Raw genomic sequence first — 19,040 nt, 5'->3', positions numbered from 1 at the left:
CTGATAAGCAGAAAAATCATCAATTTTGTCCATACTGTACAAACCTATGGATTCACAATCCTAACAGAACATGACATTAATGTCTTGAGGCTTGTGAAAAGTACAAGAATACCTTTTTTCAAAGTCCATTTTGGAGCTAATTTTAAGCAAATTGCTTATCTGGTAAACTGTTAAAATGCATACTATTTATAAAGCTTGCACTGCAGTGTTTAGAAGCATAATAAGCTTTTGATTGGTATGAATTATCAATTTCAATTTTGGATTCGGTCAGAGCCTAAATACATTAGGGCTGTTGATGTTATGGGGTGTCTCCACTTTAATATGGACAAAAGATGAATTTGAAGAGAGCCTCTAACAAGTGTTGTGGTCATACTTGATCCACCAAACAAGCATAAGGATCAGCAACCTTTGAATCTTTTGGATTTAGTTAATGGACCAAAAAAATATCTTTGCTTTTGGAAAATTAATGCCTAAAAATGTATTAACATGTATCATCATGATATATCATAAAAATAGTTGTATCAACATGATCATTGATCAACTAGATGTTGATTTGGTACCTATTAGTATTCTATCATTTGAAAAGAAGACAATATGCATTCAGACATTCTTTACATTTGACTTGACAAGAGCTGTGTTTAAAGCAATCATATGTCTATATTATACTGTGCATCTAGCATAGAAATCAAGTTGCTACAACTTAAATCAAGTTGTAGCAACTTGATTGTGCAACTAATACTGTTTAATCATATTAAAAAATGTACAAATCATCAATACAATAGCATTTGTTCCCCCAAAAAAGTAATAAGAACTTCTTACAAGGTACTTCCAATGTATTTCAATTGTGTCCGTCCGTGATGTCCGTCCAAAATGTCCGTCCGTAATGGAAAATATTTGCAATTCTCTCAGAAGTTTGATATTGGTTAAGAATTCAATATGCTGAACATAGAAGCTAACATACCTGAGTGTTAGTTGCATTAGCAATTATTGGTCAATGTTAAGCTGTTTAGATAGAAACAATAAAAATGTACAAAAATTCTGAAAACCACATTTCTATCATGTCCGTCCGTGATATGGCACATTTACTGGATATCTATGTTTGTAGGTAACCATGGCAACAAACTTTTTCCATCATTCAGCATACTTTGTCCTACCCTTCTCTATAAAACACAAAGGAACATTGTTCATCTTATTCCTAATTTGTTACAAGCCTTCAAAATTTCCAAAGTCTATCAAATGTCCGTCCATGATGAACCGATCACGCTCTAATATAAGAGGAATATCAACGAAAAAGGGAAGGACACATACATGTATCTTTTCTATATTCTTGTAATGAATGACTACCCAGTGCCCCACCCACATTGTAAACATTTTCACAAGCGAACCAAAGCATTTATGATAATTCAGTTTCTTCACCTCGTTGTCACTCGTGCATTTGTTCCAGGAAATTCTAGCCCATGTAGCTCTAAAAACAAGGAAGAAAGTAAAAACAGCGTCGTTAGCTGGAAGTGGCCTGCCTGGTTTATAACAATGTGGTATCACAAGACAGATCTTCATTTGATGAGTATATTGATATAAATAACAGTATCCTCGTTTATTCTGCCCAATGATATATTGTTTGTTTTCAGCACTTTTTATTGAATTTATCCGGGTTTTACATTGTACTTACGTGTAGATGGTTGGAGTTTTAGGGCTCTGCCCCCCCCCAAAAAAAAAAAAAATCACACGATCGACCAATAACATGGAGATGGCGAAGGGATGAAATATAAGTTTATTTGTTGAATATTATGTTGAAATGTATCACAGAATTCGATTTTCATTTTGAAATTCAAACATTTTCCCACATACGCAACGTTGTGACTCTTTAAACTTTTGGGCTCACAAGTATATTATATGCAAATAAAATGTCTTTTAAAGGGGAAGTCTACCCCCCCCCCCCCAAGAAAAAAAGAGAGAAAAGATTCGAGAGAAAAATCAAACAACTAAGCCTAACGCTGAAAATTTCAGCAGAATCGGATGCAAAACATTTTTCAATTTTCACTTATTTTCACAAAACAAAATATAGGCCTATGTATATGCACATGCTTATGAGGAAATCGGTGACGTAAGGGACGGAACCCACTCAACACATTATTTTGAAAGGGAATTACCACAAGAGAATAATACACAATTATTCGGCAAAATCATATACAGTCAGTGGCGTAACTACGGGGGGGGGGGGCATTGGGGCACGTGCCCCCTCCCCCCCCCCCCCCTCATCGGCTGGCCAAAAAAAAACGGGGAAAAGGAGAAAAAGAGGGAGAAAAGAAGAGAAACGGAGTGGGAAAGAAGAAATTATATTGTTCATTTTAGTGTTATATTATATAATAAATATGTTATGTTATATTACATAAGAAACATTTTTATTGTTTTATGTCGTGACATATGCTTCTTTTTCATGACTACTTAAAGTGATTGCCCCATTTTAATGTCTTAATATAAAACATTTCCTGTCCGTGCTTACGTTCGCATGATTTGGTTAGTGAAATACATATGGGCTTAGTGAATTCCTACAAACAAGCCTTAGAATGCCCCTCTTTAGGTCTGAATTTCCAAAATTTGCGCTCGCAATATTTGATTAGTGAGATGCGTATGATAATCATGATTACAATGACTACAAAAAGTGCTTCATGTGTTAAAATGTAATTCTAACAAAATTAGCAAGCGCTTGGCACTCGCATTAGATGATTATGGTGAGATATGTATACTCTTATTGGATTCCTTAGATAAAGTCCTTATAATGTCCCTGTTTGGGGTCGCATTGTTTGTTTAGCGAGACAGGTACGTATCATGATTACAAAAACTTGCTTATAATGTCCCTTTTTAGGTCTGAATATAAAAAATTGTCAGCTTGCGCTTCTCGCTCGCATTATTTGATCAGTGAAATACATATCCGTTTAATGGCACTGTACTTAAGTCTCTATTAGGTCAGTATACCTGGCAACTGAGCGCGCGAAGCGCGCTCACTAAGCGACTCAAAATGTTTGCTGGTGCCCCCCAATTCCGTGACCCACGGTACGCCACTGTCACACTGTGTACAATAATTCATTTAAATTGTAACTTAACACAAACCCTTGAGCATGTTGTACTATTCTTATTTCCGGGTGCATTGGCAGTTTCAATTACGAATTTATACAAACATATATTATTAGAGAAGCGCTAACAATTTGTCCGTCGTAATGCAGGTGAACAATGCATGTAGATCATATTCTGAACGTAATAAGAACTTGTCGTAAATGGTTTTCTTCTTTACGGTAAATTGATCTATCAGTAAAAACATCGTTAATGGTGAAAGTTAACGCTGAAAGGGCATGTTGCTGTAGATAGATCAATATAATCATGAGTCATTTAAGTTCGGAATATTGGATATTATGGTATTTATTCATATCGCTACCAGCCATCGGACTGATGTGTTCAACTAGATCGAGCACCGTTCCGTTAACGCAGAGATGTGGTAAGTAAAAATGACGATGATGATGATGATGATGATGATGTTGATGGTGATGATGAGGATGAGGATGATGATGATGATGATGCCTGGTTGTATGTGGTGGTGCTGGTGTTGGTTCACAATGGGGAGGATAATGGTCTAAGGAGAAGGAGCTAGGAAGAGGCCGATGATGATGATAATGATGATGGTGAGGTCGTTCGATGATAATATTGCTGGCTTGTCGTTTCATTTCTTTCAAAAATTTAACTCATTATGCCACTGAAGGAAAGAAACAAGTCCTAAAAAGGAAGTCCAAGTGCAAGGCGACAACTGACAGTGGCGGACCGTGGGTCATGGTATACTTGGGCGCGCGAATCGCTTAATTGCCATGTATACTGACCTATAGAGAAATTTTAAGGACGGTGCCATTAAACGGATACGTATCTCACTTATCAAATAATGCGAGCGCGAAGCGTGAGCTGAAAATTTTAGATATTCAGACCTAAGAAAGAATATCATAAGCAAAATTTTGTAATCATAATACGTACCTCTCTCACAAAACAAACAATGCGAGCGCGAGCTGAAATTTTGTGTATATATTTACCCGAAACAGGTACATTTTAAGGACTGTTTTAGGGAATTCATAAAGACCATACCTATCTCACCATAGTCATCTAATGCGAGCGCCATGCAAGTGCTTGCTGATTTTGTTACAATTACACCTAACCCATGAAACACCTTTTGTAGTCATTGTAATTATGAACATGATGCATATCTGACTAATCAAATATTGCGAGCGTGAAGCGCGAGCTGAAAATTTTTGAATTTCAGACCTGAAGAGGGGCATTTTAAGGCTTGTTTGTAGGAATTCACTAAGACCATACGTATTTCACTAACCAAATGATGCGAGCGGACAGGAAATGTTTGATATTCAGACCTTAAAAGGGGGCAATCATGAAATAGTAATTAAAAAGCAAATGTCACTACATAAAACAATAAATACTCAAAGTGCGAGGAAATATATTTGGTGTATATTGACGTGAAAACGGGATGTTTTAGTACAACAGGATTATATATATATGTATATATATACACAACAAAAAAAGTAAGTCCCCCCCTTAAACAAACATCAATAATTTCCGAACCGATGCGAGTTTTTAATATATTTTTACATGAGCGTGTAGGTAATTTTATAAGCTATCCTCTGAGTAAATGTCATGGACGTATTTTACGTCATGCTTCAGTGAGCACCGTCAAAAGGCAAAAATGTCACTTTTCAAAAGTCACAAGCCAAATATCATTACTTTGATTCCATTTTATTGGAACGAATTCCACATTCTAATCATGAAAAGTAGTCAGAAGGCTTGTAAAAGGTACTTTCTAACAGACGATACAACTTTTTTTCTAAATTTCACGGTTGAATAAACACAAGTCCAAATTTGCTTTAATTTGATTTTTTACACATTTCTATCAATAAAAATGATAGAATATGATGACAGTTATTTTTGGGAAGAGTATCTTCAACAATATTCATCGTTTCACGGTTCAATGAACATTTATTGAAAACAAAAAATACGATTTTCAAATATCATAGGCATGTATTGTTTCATTTTGGTAACTGAAAATGATATTTTTTCAACTTTTTCGTTATGTTCATGACCAATTAACATGCTTCAATGATTCAAAGGCGTTTAATTAAACATTCACGCTTGAATGAACATGTGGGATGTGATTAGCTCTTTTTTACATTATGGGAAAAAATGCAATTTGTAACTATGGATATCTGTCACAAACCCCCTTGCATAGTTCATTTGATTTGATTTTTATGAAAATTCCGATGTTTAATACATCAGTGAGCACACAATATTAAAAAATCATGCAAATGAGAAGAAAGTTCAAGGCCTTGGCCCCACTCTGTGCCGTATCGAATGATTATTTTGGCGTGCGCGCCTTTTGGATAGTGTTATTCTGAAGCCATGTGCGAAGTTTCATGAAATAACTGTTGGCAGAAGTAACAAAAATCGTCCATGAAACAAACCCTCATTTCATATTTGTTAAAATGTTGACTTCCTCTCTCATAGACTTGTGTACATTATGGGTGCATATGTTTAAGAAAAAGTAGCCCGTTATTCAATAGGGTGGAACTTTTTTTCAAGGCTGTCTTTACCAATGTAATTTGGCAGTAATGTTTATCAATCTATGGTCAGAATTCTGTGTAAAAATGAAATCGATTTGTTTATTTATGGATGAGTGAGCACGCATCAATGCGGGAAAATTGGTATTTTCAATGTCACATACTCATTTTAAAGGGTAATAAAGTGAATATTGGGGGCAAATTGCTGTTGATTTTATCATCCATCATTTCTATCACCACACACTTTCCGAACATTTTCATGGTTGAGCGAGCACATTCGAAAACTTAGGAATGAATACTCTTTATAGTGCATAAATGTATTCTTTTCCTAACAACTTCTCATGATCAGTTTAATTTATGGACAAATCAGTGGTGGATCCAGAATTTTAAAATGGGGGAGGGGCCTAATCGGGGGAGACCCCAAAATTTTTAAATTTTAACATGATCTAACAAGTTGTAGAGGATACTACCATAAACCCCTATGATGATACGTCACAATACAGGAGCCGCGGAACGGTTTTCAAAGTGGGGGGGGGGGGCTGACCATGCAAAAAATCACAATCGTATCGTCATTTTTGCATTTTTGTAGATGCTTTTGGAAAAAAGTGAGGGGGGGGGCTAAAGCCCTTCCCCCCTCGATCCCCCTTCTCCCCGCTTCTGTGGCCCCTGCAATACATTGTGCTCACTCAACCATGAACATTCGATATCAAAATTGTGTGTGAGTGGCTAAATGATGGATAGTAAAACAGCATAACACCCAAAATTCACCTAAAAACAACTTTTGCCCAACTTTGTATAAGCACAATCTGAAAATCGACTCTTGTGACTTTCAAAAATGGTCATTTTTAATTCAATCTTTAATTACTCATGCATGACTCAACCGATCAATCTCATTTTTCACCAGAAGTTGCTTAATGAGTGTCGAAAACTACCTGCGAAATATCATATCTCAAAATAATTCTGTTCAAAAGTTACAGCAATTTGATTTAGGGGGGACTTACTTTTTTTGTTGTGTATATATATATATATTATATATATATTTATATATCTCATTACTCAGACAATGCGAGCACCAGAAATGATGAACACATTAGCCCTCTATATACGCCCTAAGCCAATTATGTTTCATAAATTTATTAAAAAGAAATATTTTTTATGTAATATGATGTGAAATATATAATATAATATATTAAATACAATGATTTCTTCTTCCCCACTACGTTTCTCTTTCTTTCTCCTTCTTTTTCACCTTTTCCCCTGTTTTTTTTTTTTGGCCAGCCGATTGGGGGGCACGTGCCCCCATGCCCCCCCCCCCCCCGTAGTTACGCCACTGACAACTGATATTTAAAGAAATTTGTGTTTTTCGAGAATGAGTTGTCAATGATTTTGTGACTTTTTTTTTCTTCAACTCAATAGCAGGGCAAGGGAGTTACAAGACTCGGACTTCGTGCGTGAGCAGATGTGGTGATGCCTTCAACCCAAGGTTGTCCTGTCAGTGTAATTCTCTATGTGGACGTCATAAAGACTGTTGTCCTGACTTTGGCGACGTTTGTAGTGAGAACTCATTTTCGGAATAATTTCAAAGTATCTTATTTTAACATATACATATTTCCATATAAATTGTGGAATGTATATATGGGCCCTATATATACTATAATTTCCTCCCTTATAATAATATTCCTCTTGATTGTCCTGCTCCTCCCTTTTTGGAGGGGGGGGGGCCAACGGCCATTTAACAATATTAGTGGTGTTACATGCCATAAGAATGCGTTTAAGAGCCGCTAGTTATTTTGTTTTGCGTGGTCGTATTTTGCTCTCCCTCGCCATTGGGACCCATAGCACAATTTTTCTTGACTGATTTCTTTATTGAAGGGGGTGAGGGCGATTGCTTGCTGCATGCCTCTTTGTGTCCGCCCAAATTTTCGCAAGCCCTATTGGCCAAAATATAGTTTTTGTCGGCGAAAGGATATATGGGAAAACGTTATTGTGTGACAATAGTATCTCTTCTGTCCTTTATCCCTCCCCTTCCTCATTTTTGAATGTTGTTTTATTTGATATACCATTCAAAACATTTTTACGTAATCAGTGAAAGTATAATCTGAAACAAGTACAATATTCAATAAATTGCTTCACTTCAAATTCAAATTCAATCAATGAACAATATTCAATTAAGCAAAGAACAGAAAGAAATGGTCCTTAAAAACAGAAGGCTAGAAGCACAAAACACATCATGTAGCCTATTTTTACCCCTTCGCCCTATTTCATATTTTCGAAAGATAATGTATTTTAATTTCTTTTCATTTTCCATTCAGACACGTCTTGTGCATGGCGATGCGACCAGGGTTATGATAAACCTCTCTCATGCCAATGTAATGAACAATGTCAAAATCATGAAAATTGTTGTGATGACTACACGGAAATGTGCCAGAATGGAGGTAGGCCTAAGTGGAAAAAAGGAAGAAAGTAAAAACGTGCACGTGAGCTCGATGCTATTGCTCTCTTGCAGTCTTGGCATGCTGGGGGAGAATTTTATGAAATAAACACATACGCGGATCCAGAGTCGGACTTTTACGGGGTGAGAATTTGTCTGAAAAGTTTAATGTCAAGCAAAACAAAAAAGGAACGGTCATCCATCCAAAATAAAGAACATTATCTGGATCCGCGCCTGAAATAGTTTTTTCAATACCATGCATCTTGATTGGCTCGAAGAAAAGTATTCGGTGAAAGTTTTTTTCTTTATTTCATGACCCCCCCCCCCCCCCCCCCAGATTGAGCTCGTCCAAACGAGCGTGGTACATCTTGGGAGGCATGGAAGCGTTTCATGGGAAGACTTGTCGGGGTGTTTTCCCATAATGTCTGTTTCATCCAACATTTTATTAACAGTCAGACACATGCTTCAGCGATCAAAATCGTAGAAATATATTGGATCTGACAAATATGGTCAGACAACAAAATGCCTAGAAATTCAAGTCAATTTTTAAAACAAAATTAAATTTTAAACGATCTCTTATCCCCCCTATACACTCTAAAAAAGGTTTACAAAATATTGGGTTAATTGGGAACATGCATGCAGGTTGGGTAAAAAGATTTTTACGCAATGTTGTGTTGAAATAGCCCAATATGGGGTGAAAAAATACCCAGCAAACATGCATGTTCCCTTTTTACTCAATATTGGGTAGAATTTTACTCAGTGTTTTTAGAGTGTACCAAAGACGGATATCCGCGGATGTGTGTGGAGGTAGGGGATGGGTCACTTTTTGTCCCTATCTGATAATATTTCTATGTCCAATGCCACTTTTTAGTGCCTTTCCTTCCCATTAAATCTCCACCTATAGGGCCTATAGATACAACCCCTACGGTTGAATGTGACGTCACATCTTACGTCAAGGATGTAGTGCAGCATATTTCAAATGATACTTTTTGGACCTGCATCGAAAAAGATGTGCCATCGATACACTGGCTACCTGACTGCTCCTGTCCTATTGGACCAGATGATTTAGGTAAGATCAATTTTTATACAGATGTCACTTACTCAACAGTACACTTTAAAAACGTTGTTTGAAATTCTATGTAATGCTGTTTATCTTTTAACAGGTTAAACAACCATGTTTGATTTATGGAGAATTGAATATTGAAAAAAAAAAACTTTATTTTCTTAGATTTTAAACCCTTGTTTAAACTGTTTAAACAACTACTGTAAGGTTCATATAGTTACAGTTTTTACCCTCAGTATGAAATAGTCATAATCATAACCTATTCACTAGCCCAAATTATTTTTAATTCTTAAGTAAGCAATAAAAGTCTGTGGGTCATAGATGACCAATCAATGTTTTCATTTGGGGGATGAAGTATGAGTATGTGGGCAGAGTGTACATTCCTACATGACAAATTTAGACATTGCATCAGTCGTTACTTAACAATATATTAAACCTCTTTTAGATATTTTTTTTGAGGGGGTGGTTAAATGTAAAGAAAGGGGCATTGCTTGCATTTTTTTCCACTTTGCATCTTTCTCTACTACTACACAAAGACATAAGTTTGATACGTGGCGGGGTATATTATGAACATCATTTTTATCATTTTTTCATGTTATTACAAGTAAATCTGTGAATCACAATCAGGAGTAGGCAAACTATTTTTCAGAGGAGAAACCTTCGAATATTTGTTCTCCATCTCAACGGCGTATCATACTACGAGGGGGGGGGGGGCAACTACGCTACGCGCCGACTTGGGGGGAGTGGCCATATGCACAACGAGAGGAGGAAATGTAAAAAAAAAAATAGAATAATTCGAAAAGACCTCGAAACTATACACAACAAAAAAAGTAAGTCCCCCCTAAATCAAATTGCTGTAACTTTTGAACGGAATTATTTTGAGATATGATATTTCGTAGGTGGTTTTCTACACTCATTAAGCAACCTCTGGGGAAAAATGAGATTGATCGGTTGAGTCATGCATGAGTAATTAAAGATTGAATTAAAAATGACCATTTTTGAAAGTCACAAGAGTCGTTTTTCAGATTGTGCAAATACAAAGCTGGGCAAAAGTTGCTTTTAGGTGAATTTTATGGTGTTAATGCTGTTTTACTATCCATCATTTAGCCACTCCACACACAATTTTGATATCGTATGTTCATGGTTGAGTGAGCACAATAATGCAGGGGCCGCGGGGGGGGGGGGGCTCAGCCCCCCACTTTTTTTCCAAAAGCATGTACAAAAATGTAAAAATGACCATACGATTGTGATTTTTTGCATGGTCAGCCCCCCCCCCCCCCACTTTGAAAACCGTTCCGCGGCCCCTGTATAGTGACGTATCATCAAACTTTAGGGGTTTATGGTAGTATCCTCTACAACTTGTTAGATCATGTTAAAATTTGAAAATGTTGGTGGCTCCCCCGATTATAGGCCCCTCCCCCATTTTAAAATTCTGGATCCACCACTGATTTGTCCATAAATTAAACTGATCATGAGAATTTGTAAGAAAAAATACATTTATGCACTATAAAGAGTATTCATTCCTAAGTTTTCGAATGTGCTCGCTCAACCATGAAAATTTTAAAACTTCGGAAAGTGTGTGGTGATAGAAATGATAGATGATAAAAACAACAGCAATTAAAGTCACATTTGAAACAGAATTTGCCCCCAATATTCACTTTATTACCATTTAAAATGGGTCTGTGACATTGAAAATACCCAATTTCCCACTTTGATGTGTGCTCACTCATCCATAAATAAACAAATCGATTTCATTTTTACACAGAATTCTACCCATAGGTTGATAAACATTACTGCCAAATGACATTGCTAAAGACAGTCTTGAAAAAAAGTTCCACCACATTGAATAGGGGGTTACTTATTCTTAAACATATGCACCCATAATGTACACAAGTCTATGAGAGAGGAAGTCAACATTTTAACAAATATGAAATGAAGGTTTGTTTCATGGACGGTTTTTGTTACTTCTGCCAACAGTTATTTCATGAAACTTCGCACATTGCTTCAGTGTAACACTATCCAAAATGTGCGCACACCAAAATAACCATTTGATACGGCACAGAGTGGGGCCAGGGCCTTGAACTTTCTTCTCATTTGCATAATTTTCGAATATTGTGTGCTCACTGATGCATTAAACATCGGGATTTTCATAAAAATCAAATCAAATGAACCACGCAAGGAGGTTTGTGACAGATATCCATAGTTACAAATTGCATTTTTTCCAATAACGTAAAAAAGAGCTAATCACATTCCACATGTTCATTCAAGCGTGAATGTTTAATTAAACGCCTTTGAATCATTGAAGCATGTTAATTGGTCATGAACATAACGAAAAAGTTGAGAAAAGATCATTTTCAGTTACCAAAATGAAACAATACTTGCCTATGATATTTGAAAATCGTATCTTTTGTTAACAATAAATGTTCATTGAACCGTGAAACAATGAATATTGTTAAAGATACTCTTCCCAAAAATAACTGTCATCATATTCTATCATTTTTATTGATAGAAATGTGTACAAAATCCAATTATAGCAAATTTGGACTTGTGTTCATTCAACCGTGAAATTTAGCCAGAAAAGTTGTATTGTCTTTTAGAAAGTACCTTTTACAAGCCTTCTGACTATTTTTCATGATGAGAATGTGGAATTAGTTCCAATAAAAATGGAATCAAAGTCATGATATTTTGCTTGTGACTTTTGAAAAGTGACATTTTTGCCTTATGACCGTGCTCACTGAAGCATGACGTAAAATACGTCCATAACATTTACTCAGAGGGTAGCCTATAAAATTACCTACACGCTCATGTAAAAATATATTAAAAACTCGCATTGGTTCGGAAATTATTGATGTTTGTTTAAGAGGGGACTTACTTTTTTTGTTGTGTATATATAGCAAAAGAGATGGCATATATACAGTAGAACAATTCCAAAATCTTTTTTTTTTTGCATTCCTCTCTCTATTCATACCAAGCGGTGAATCTCACCAAAGGACTGACAACCAAGATGAACTGTTCGGCCCTCTCCAATGCCTCCATCTCATCACCCGAGCCATACTCCTATACATGGAGAATGAACGCACCACCAAACTCAAAGATTCATCTTCTTGTACACCACTCTGAAGGGAGTACTATTACAGTAACAAATGAAGATCATGGCAACAGTGGTCATACCTTCTCTCTGGTTGATAACGATTATGTATCTGTATCGAACACAGTCATTATTAACGCATCACTGTATGATTTCAAGCAAGGTCATCTTTTTGGGATAGAAGGATGGGCTCTCGAAGAAACTGGTAAGTTACTTTGGTTTATATTTATTTTTTCGCATTTGTTTGTTTATCCGTTAAAGACTCTAAAGCCATTTAGAAGGGCTATACTGTATAGGCCCAATATGACAAAAAATATTATTGCTTCCTTTCTTAAAGGACAAGTCCACCCCAACAAAAAGTGTATTTGAATAAAAAGAGAAAAATCCAACAAGCATAATGCTGAAAATTTCATCAAAATCGGATGTAAAATAAGAGTTATGACATTTTTAAGTTACGCTTAATTTCACAAAACAGTTCTATGCACATCCCGGTTGGTATGCAAATGAGGGAACTGCATGATGACATCACTCACTCACTATTTCTTTTGTATTTTATTATAGGAAATATGAAATATTCTAATTTTCTCCCCATTGTCCTGTGAAACCTGTGAAACAAAGTTTTATTTCTCACTGAACATGTGGAATTACCATTGTTTAACATTTTATGGGTCAATCAAGTTTGTCCTTATTGGCAAATCTGTACAAATTGAAATAATGTATCATTCAAAAATAAAAAACAAAAGAAATAGTGAGTGAAGGACATCATCGATTCTCTCATTTGCATGTGACTAACTTGTGCATATAACTATTTTGTGAAAAATAAGCGAAACTTTAAAATGTCATAATTTCTTTATTTCACATCCGATCCGATTTTGATGACATTTTCAGCATATTGCTTGTCTGACAATATGGTCAGACAACAAAATTCCCAGAAATTTAAGTCCATTAAAAAAAACAGAATTAAATTTTAATTGTGACGATCTCTTATACCCCCCCCCCCCCCTCCCCCGAAGACAGATGTGTGTGGGGGTAGGGGATTGAGTGCCTTTTATGTCACTTTTTGTCCCTATCTGATAATATTTCTATGTCCAATGCCATTTTCTAGTTCCTTTTCTTCCCATTAAATCTCTGCTTATAATTATAGATACAACCCCTACGGTTGAATGTGACGTCACATCTTACGTCAAGGATGCAGTGCAGCATCTTTCAAATTATACTTTTTGGACCTGCATCGAAAAAGGTGTGCCATCGATACACTGGCTACCTGACTGCTCATGTCCTATTGGACCAGATGATTTAGGTAAGATCTATTTTTATACCGATGTCACTCACTCAACAGTACACTTTAAAAACGGTGTTTCAAGATTTATGCAATGCTGTTTATCTCTAATTGTTTAACATGTTTAATTTAGGAGAATTGAATATTTCAAAAAATAAACCTTGTTTTCTTAGATTTTAAACACTTTTTAAAACTTTTTAAACAACTACATGCACGTACTATGAGGTTCATATAGTTAATAGTGTTGTATAAAAAGTAAATAAACAACGTTTTTACTCTCAGTATGAAATAGTCATGATCATAACCTATTCACTAGCCCACATTTTAATCCTTAAGTAAGCGTGGCAACCAATAAAATATGTTGGTCATAGAATTGACCAATCAACGTTTTCGTTTGGGGGGGGGTATGTGTGTGTGTGGGCAGAGTGTATGATAATTCCTACATGACATATTCAGGCATTGCATCAGTCCTTAAATACAATATATCAAACCTCTTTTCTATATTATTTTTGAGGGAGAGGTGATTAAATGTAAAGAAAGGGGGCATTAATTGCTTATACTTTTTTCACTTTGCATCTTTCTCTACTACTACACAAAGACATAAGTTTGATACAGTTGCGGGTATCAATTTTTCATGTCATTACAAGTAAATCTGTGAATAACAATTAGGAGTAGGCAAACTATTCTTTAGAGGAGTAACCTTCGAATATTCGTTCTCCATCTCAACGGCGTATCATTCTACGAGGGGGGCAACTACACTACGCGCCGACTTTTTTTGGGGGGAGTGGCCATATGCACAACGAGAGGAGGAAATGTTTAAAAAAAATATATAATAATTTGAAAAGACCCTTGAAACTAGCAAAAGAGATGGCATATATAGAACAATTCCAAAATCTTTTTTTTTTCTGCATTCCTCTCTCTATTCATACCAAGTGGTGAATCTCACCAAAGGACTGACGACCAAGATAAACTGTTCGGCCCTCTCCAATGCCTCCATCTCATCACCCGAGCCATACTCCTATACATGGAGAATGAACGCACCACCAAACTCAATGATTCATCTTCTTGTACACCACTCTGAAGGGAGTACTATTACAGTAACAAATGGAGTTGATGGCAACAGTGGTCATACCTTCTCTCTGGATGATAACGTATATGTATCTGCATCGAACACAGTTATTATTAACGCATCACTGTATGATTTCAAGCAAGGTCATCTTTTTGGGATAGAAGGATGGGCTCTCGAAGAAACTGGTAAGTTACTTTGGTTTATATTTATTTTTTCGCATTTGTTTGTTTATCCGTTAAAGACTCTAAAGCCATTTAGAAGGGCTATACTGTATAGGCCCAATATGACAAAAAATATTATTGCTTCCTTTCTTAAAGGACAAGTCCACCCCAACAAAAAGTGTATTTGAATAAAAAGAGAAAAATCCAACAAGCATAATGCTGAAAATTTCATCAAAATCGGATGTAAAATAAGAGAGTTGTGACATTTTTAAGTTACGCTTAATTTCACAAAACAGTTCTATGCACATCCCGGTCGGTATGCAAATGAGGGAACTGCATGATGACATCACTCACTCACTATTTCTTTTGTATTTTATTGTAGGAAATATGAAATTGAACATGTGGAATTACCATTGTTTAACATTATATGGGTCAATCAAGTTTGTCCTTATTGTCAAATCTGTACAAATTGAAATAATGTATAATTCAAAAAAAAAAAAATAGTGAGTGAAGGACATCATCGATTTACTCATTTGCATGTGACTAACTTGATATAACTATTTTGTGAAAAAAAGCGAAACTTTGAAATGTCATAACTTTTTTATTTCACATCCGATTTTGATGAAATTTTCAGCATATTGCTTGTCTGATTTTTTTCTATTGATTAAAATAAAAATTTTCTGAGGTGGACTTCACCTTTAAAGAGAACACATGGTCGAAGAAAGATTATAAGTTATAGGCTTACAGATTCCTGCCATTTACAAATAGTTTCCCCCCTTTCATCCATTAACAAAAATAGTGATTCCACATTTCCCACAATGCATTTTTCTTTCAGATTCCGATAGCTCTTTATCTCCCTTTGCTATCGTATTACCAACAATTCTTCTCATTGTTGTCGGTGTATCGGTAATTTGGATCCTCTGCAGAAGAAGGTAAATTCACACTTAGAGATTTATTTATTTGTCCAATTATTTATTTCAGTTTTATTTACACAAGGTATAGCCGCGAGTTGTATAAAGAAACCCTGCATCACGAGAAAAGAGACACGATATACAAAGAACATACATGAATAAATTGATATAATCTTTCAATACAAAATTAGTACGTATACCACAAATATATTTAATACTTAATCTACAGAAAATAACATAATTTACGACTTATGAAAGTACTGTAGGCCTATTTACACAATCACAAGTGTATGTAAAAAAAGAGGGGAATAACCAAACATAATAAAATAAGAACAGGGACCTTAACTGTTATACTGTATAGACTTTTACGTTATTCTTAAAAATGAATGACTTCTTAAATTGAGAGGAAAGCTTGTTCCAGAATATTACATCTTCCTATATTTAGTTTTCGGTCTTAATTTTAGAATATATAAACCATTTAATCCAATGTAGACTAAATTAGAGAATAAATCAAACTTGTATTTCTTCGACTTTTGCATCTATATAGAAAAGTTTTGACTGAAAGGAAGAATCTGTATTGTCAAAGCTCGGATGGTCCCGTCAACTCTACTTGCAATACAGTCAGCAGTGATCATCACGGAGGGCCTCTTCACTCAGCACATGATTCTCCACTGTTCGAAATGCAACCTGATGCATCCAGGATCGCTCAACAGCAACAGAATGGTCGTGATGGGGCAAGCAATGTGATCTACAATGAAATTGGAGAGGAAAACTACAGTGTCCTGTTCAGCGGCAAAGAGCAGGGCGACTATCATACCTACGTCCTACCAGATAGGCATATTCCAGATCTTCCACAGGAGGTGCAAAAGACAAGTAATCAAAGAGCAGGAAACACAAACCAATCGGATCTCCAGAAGCAACTTGGGCAGGAAGGACCGGGGAACAACCATTCATATTATGTCCTTGAAGCAGGAAACGAAACCTCACCAGCACCAGCGACTGGACTTATCTCAAAGGATGGATCATCATCAACAACAAGAGTCGATCCCGACTCTGAAGCCCTGGAGGGAAAACCAAAGGTGATACCCGACGATGCTGCTCGCAAACTATACGACCATCCTCGAAAAAGCGCACCGGAAGTTCTAGAAAATCACGCCGACAGCCGAACACGACATGAAGCTGCTGAAGATGACTTGGCCAACACCTACACAACCTTGGATGCGGATCCGAAGGATGACGGAGAGTACTCCCATCTTCAAAGGCCTCTTGGTATCAACCTGCCATCAGGTCATCATCACCTTGATCGAGATCCATGTAATGAGTATGGGAAACTCGAGGGCAACACCAGATAAATCATCCAAAATGATAATATGCCCAATAATGTTGGTACCTATTCTAATTTATTACTGGGATTACTGCGTACATCACCGTGTAGCCTTTGTATAAAGATTCTTATTCTGTGTTCAGCAAAATGAAAATCTGTAATTTCTTTTTCATAGTAGTATATGTAAAACTAATACGAAGAATGTTTTAAACATTTCTTCAAATGGACTTTTGTTTTTAGTTTTCAAATTGCATTTTAAAAGAAAAGAATTGTTAAGAAACTTTAATCACCAGTGGGGGTTACGTGCATAATACGTTTATGATTTAAATTGTGTTTTAATAAGTGAAATTAGTGATTCGACAACTATAATGTATCAGATTTTAGTCCGTCAGCATTTGCAGCAATGTATCATTAATGAGGGGAAAATGAGAAGTAAATCGCTAAATAATTGATACAACACTAAACGTTACATCCAGTCTTAATTGCAAACTTGAGAATAACAATTTAATATCAACGAAAAAAAACATACCCGTAGATTTTAACGGTTTTATTTCAGTAATACATGGTGTCTGGGTATTTAAGGTATCAATTAAATGTAGACAAGTTATCATTCATCCATTATCCATGTTCTCATTTTTAATGAACATTTTACACCAAACAAATATGAGTAAAATGATATTACCGGTTTTATAGTACACTTTATCTTTACACTAATAGCATCAACAACTTTCTGAGTAAATCATTCTGTGATGACATTCTGAATTCATGCTTTGAATTTCTTAACTCAAATAATCATATCGATGTTCTCTCATTCCCTTTACTTATCGTTAAATTGTAGCTTTCCGTAAGAATTATCCCCACCATTGTCATTGGTCACATCGGAATTGGGGTTTTGTCCCAGGGTCCTCTGAAGATGTGAGTAGTCATGATCATCTTCAAGGTCTGCAGGTTCTTGAAGATGATAACCTTGGTTCTCCAGGATCTGGTATTCATGCAGGTGATCTCTGACTGCTCCGATTGGTGTCTGGTAATCATCGTCAGGGTTAGATACAGTGCCGTTGGTCTTTGGCTGGTCAATAATTGGTGAAGCATCTGACGGTCTGGTGCGTTCGAGGTGGTCGTATGGCTCCTCGGTAGCAGCTCTCGGATCGCGAGAGGCATGTGTCACCCTCGGCTTTGCATCTGGAGTTTCGTAATCATCGTCTGCTGATTCTTCTGTAGGCGTTAGTGTACTATATCCCGCGGAGCTTTCTTGGTGTCCAACCGTCTTTGATCCTTGGTGGAGAGCTTCGTACCTCGTATCTGAAGGAAGTTCTTTATCATGAGAAGAGGAAGTTAACGTCTGTCCAGTTTGCGCTATTGTTGCAATATCTGAAGGAGGTTCTAGGGTAGCGTATTCAGGGGAAGGCTTCTGGAGAGCCTGGTAGCCATTCTCCTTTGCGGGTGCTTCCTGTAAGGCTCGAGCTAGTGGAAGATCACCATCTTGGCGAACACCATTGGTGCTGCTAACGTCACGTTGCAAGTCCTGGTAGGTATGTTGGTCACTGGACGTTCCATGATCAGGACCTTTATTTCCCGCGTTCTTATCCACTGCACCGGCAGCGCCATTTTCACCTTTGATGAGCTCTTGATACTGACCAGACTCACCGGAAGTGGTCATACCAACCGATGTGTTTCCTGGTATGCTATCTGGGTAGTAGTAGTGATGATAGTCCTGCTCTCCGATCTCATTGTAGGTAGTCGATTCTTCACCCCGATTGATCACGTTCGAGGAACCTTCGTGTTCTAACGCGGGGTTCGAAGCCGTGTATCGAGGATTCTCAGCCTCTATGCCCTCTCCTGATCTACCACTATCCGGCATGTTTGGGTCGTTTTTAGCTGAGATGATATCTGCATTCGCCGTTTCCTTTTTGTTTCTAAAGATAATGAAAGAGTTCAATTTGGGATGGTCACTCTCGGTTTTGGGTTCTTTTTGTTTGGCTATCACATTCAGGGGCCAAGGAACCAGATGGCGGGGGGGGGGGCTTCAGTTCTCCACTATTTGCAATAAGTGTGTGCAAAACTGTAAAATGACTCTTGATTTATGATTTTTTTTGTCATGGTCAGCCCCC

The 19,040-nt window shown here is 36.6% G+C and overlaps 2 protein-coding genes across 2 annotated transcripts; one reads left to right on the top strand and one right to left on the bottom strand.

Moving 5' to 3' along the window:
• Nucleotides 1-3,150: 3,150 nt before the first annotated feature.
• On the top strand, nt 3,151-16,957 carry LOC135157254 (uncharacterized). The gene is made up of 9 exons (XM_064112232.1): nt 3,151-3,493; nt 7,020-7,157; nt 7,916-8,038; nt 8,939-9,103; nt 12,070-12,390; nt 13,330-13,485; nt 14,398-14,718; nt 15,530-15,626; nt 16,153-16,957. The coding sequence occupies exons 1-9, from the start codon at nt 3,379-3,381 to the stop codon at nt 16,955-16,957; spliced, it is 2,241 nt and encodes a 746-aa protein (XP_063968302.1). The 5' UTR covers nt 3,151-3,378.
• Nucleotides 15,659-18,790, bottom strand: LOC135157290 (uncharacterized). Its single transcript, XM_064112400.1, has one exon. The coding sequence runs from the start codon at nt 18,788-18,790 to the stop codon at nt 17,747-17,749; it is 1,044 nt and encodes a 347-aa protein (XP_063968470.1). The 3' UTR covers nt 15,659-17,746.
• Between the last annotated feature and the right edge of the window lie 250 nt (nt 18,791-19,040).

The sequence above is a fragment of the Lytechinus pictus genome, chromosome 17 (genome assembly GCF_037042905.1).
Source record: "Lytechinus pictus isolate F3 Inbred chromosome 17, Lp3.0, whole genome shotgun sequence".
Lineage (NCBI taxonomy): Eukaryota > Metazoa > Echinodermata > Echinoidea > Temnopleuroida > Toxopneustidae > Lytechinus > Lytechinus pictus.
Note: the sequence above shows the minus strand (reverse complement) of the source record. Positions and strands in the feature narration are given on the sequence as shown.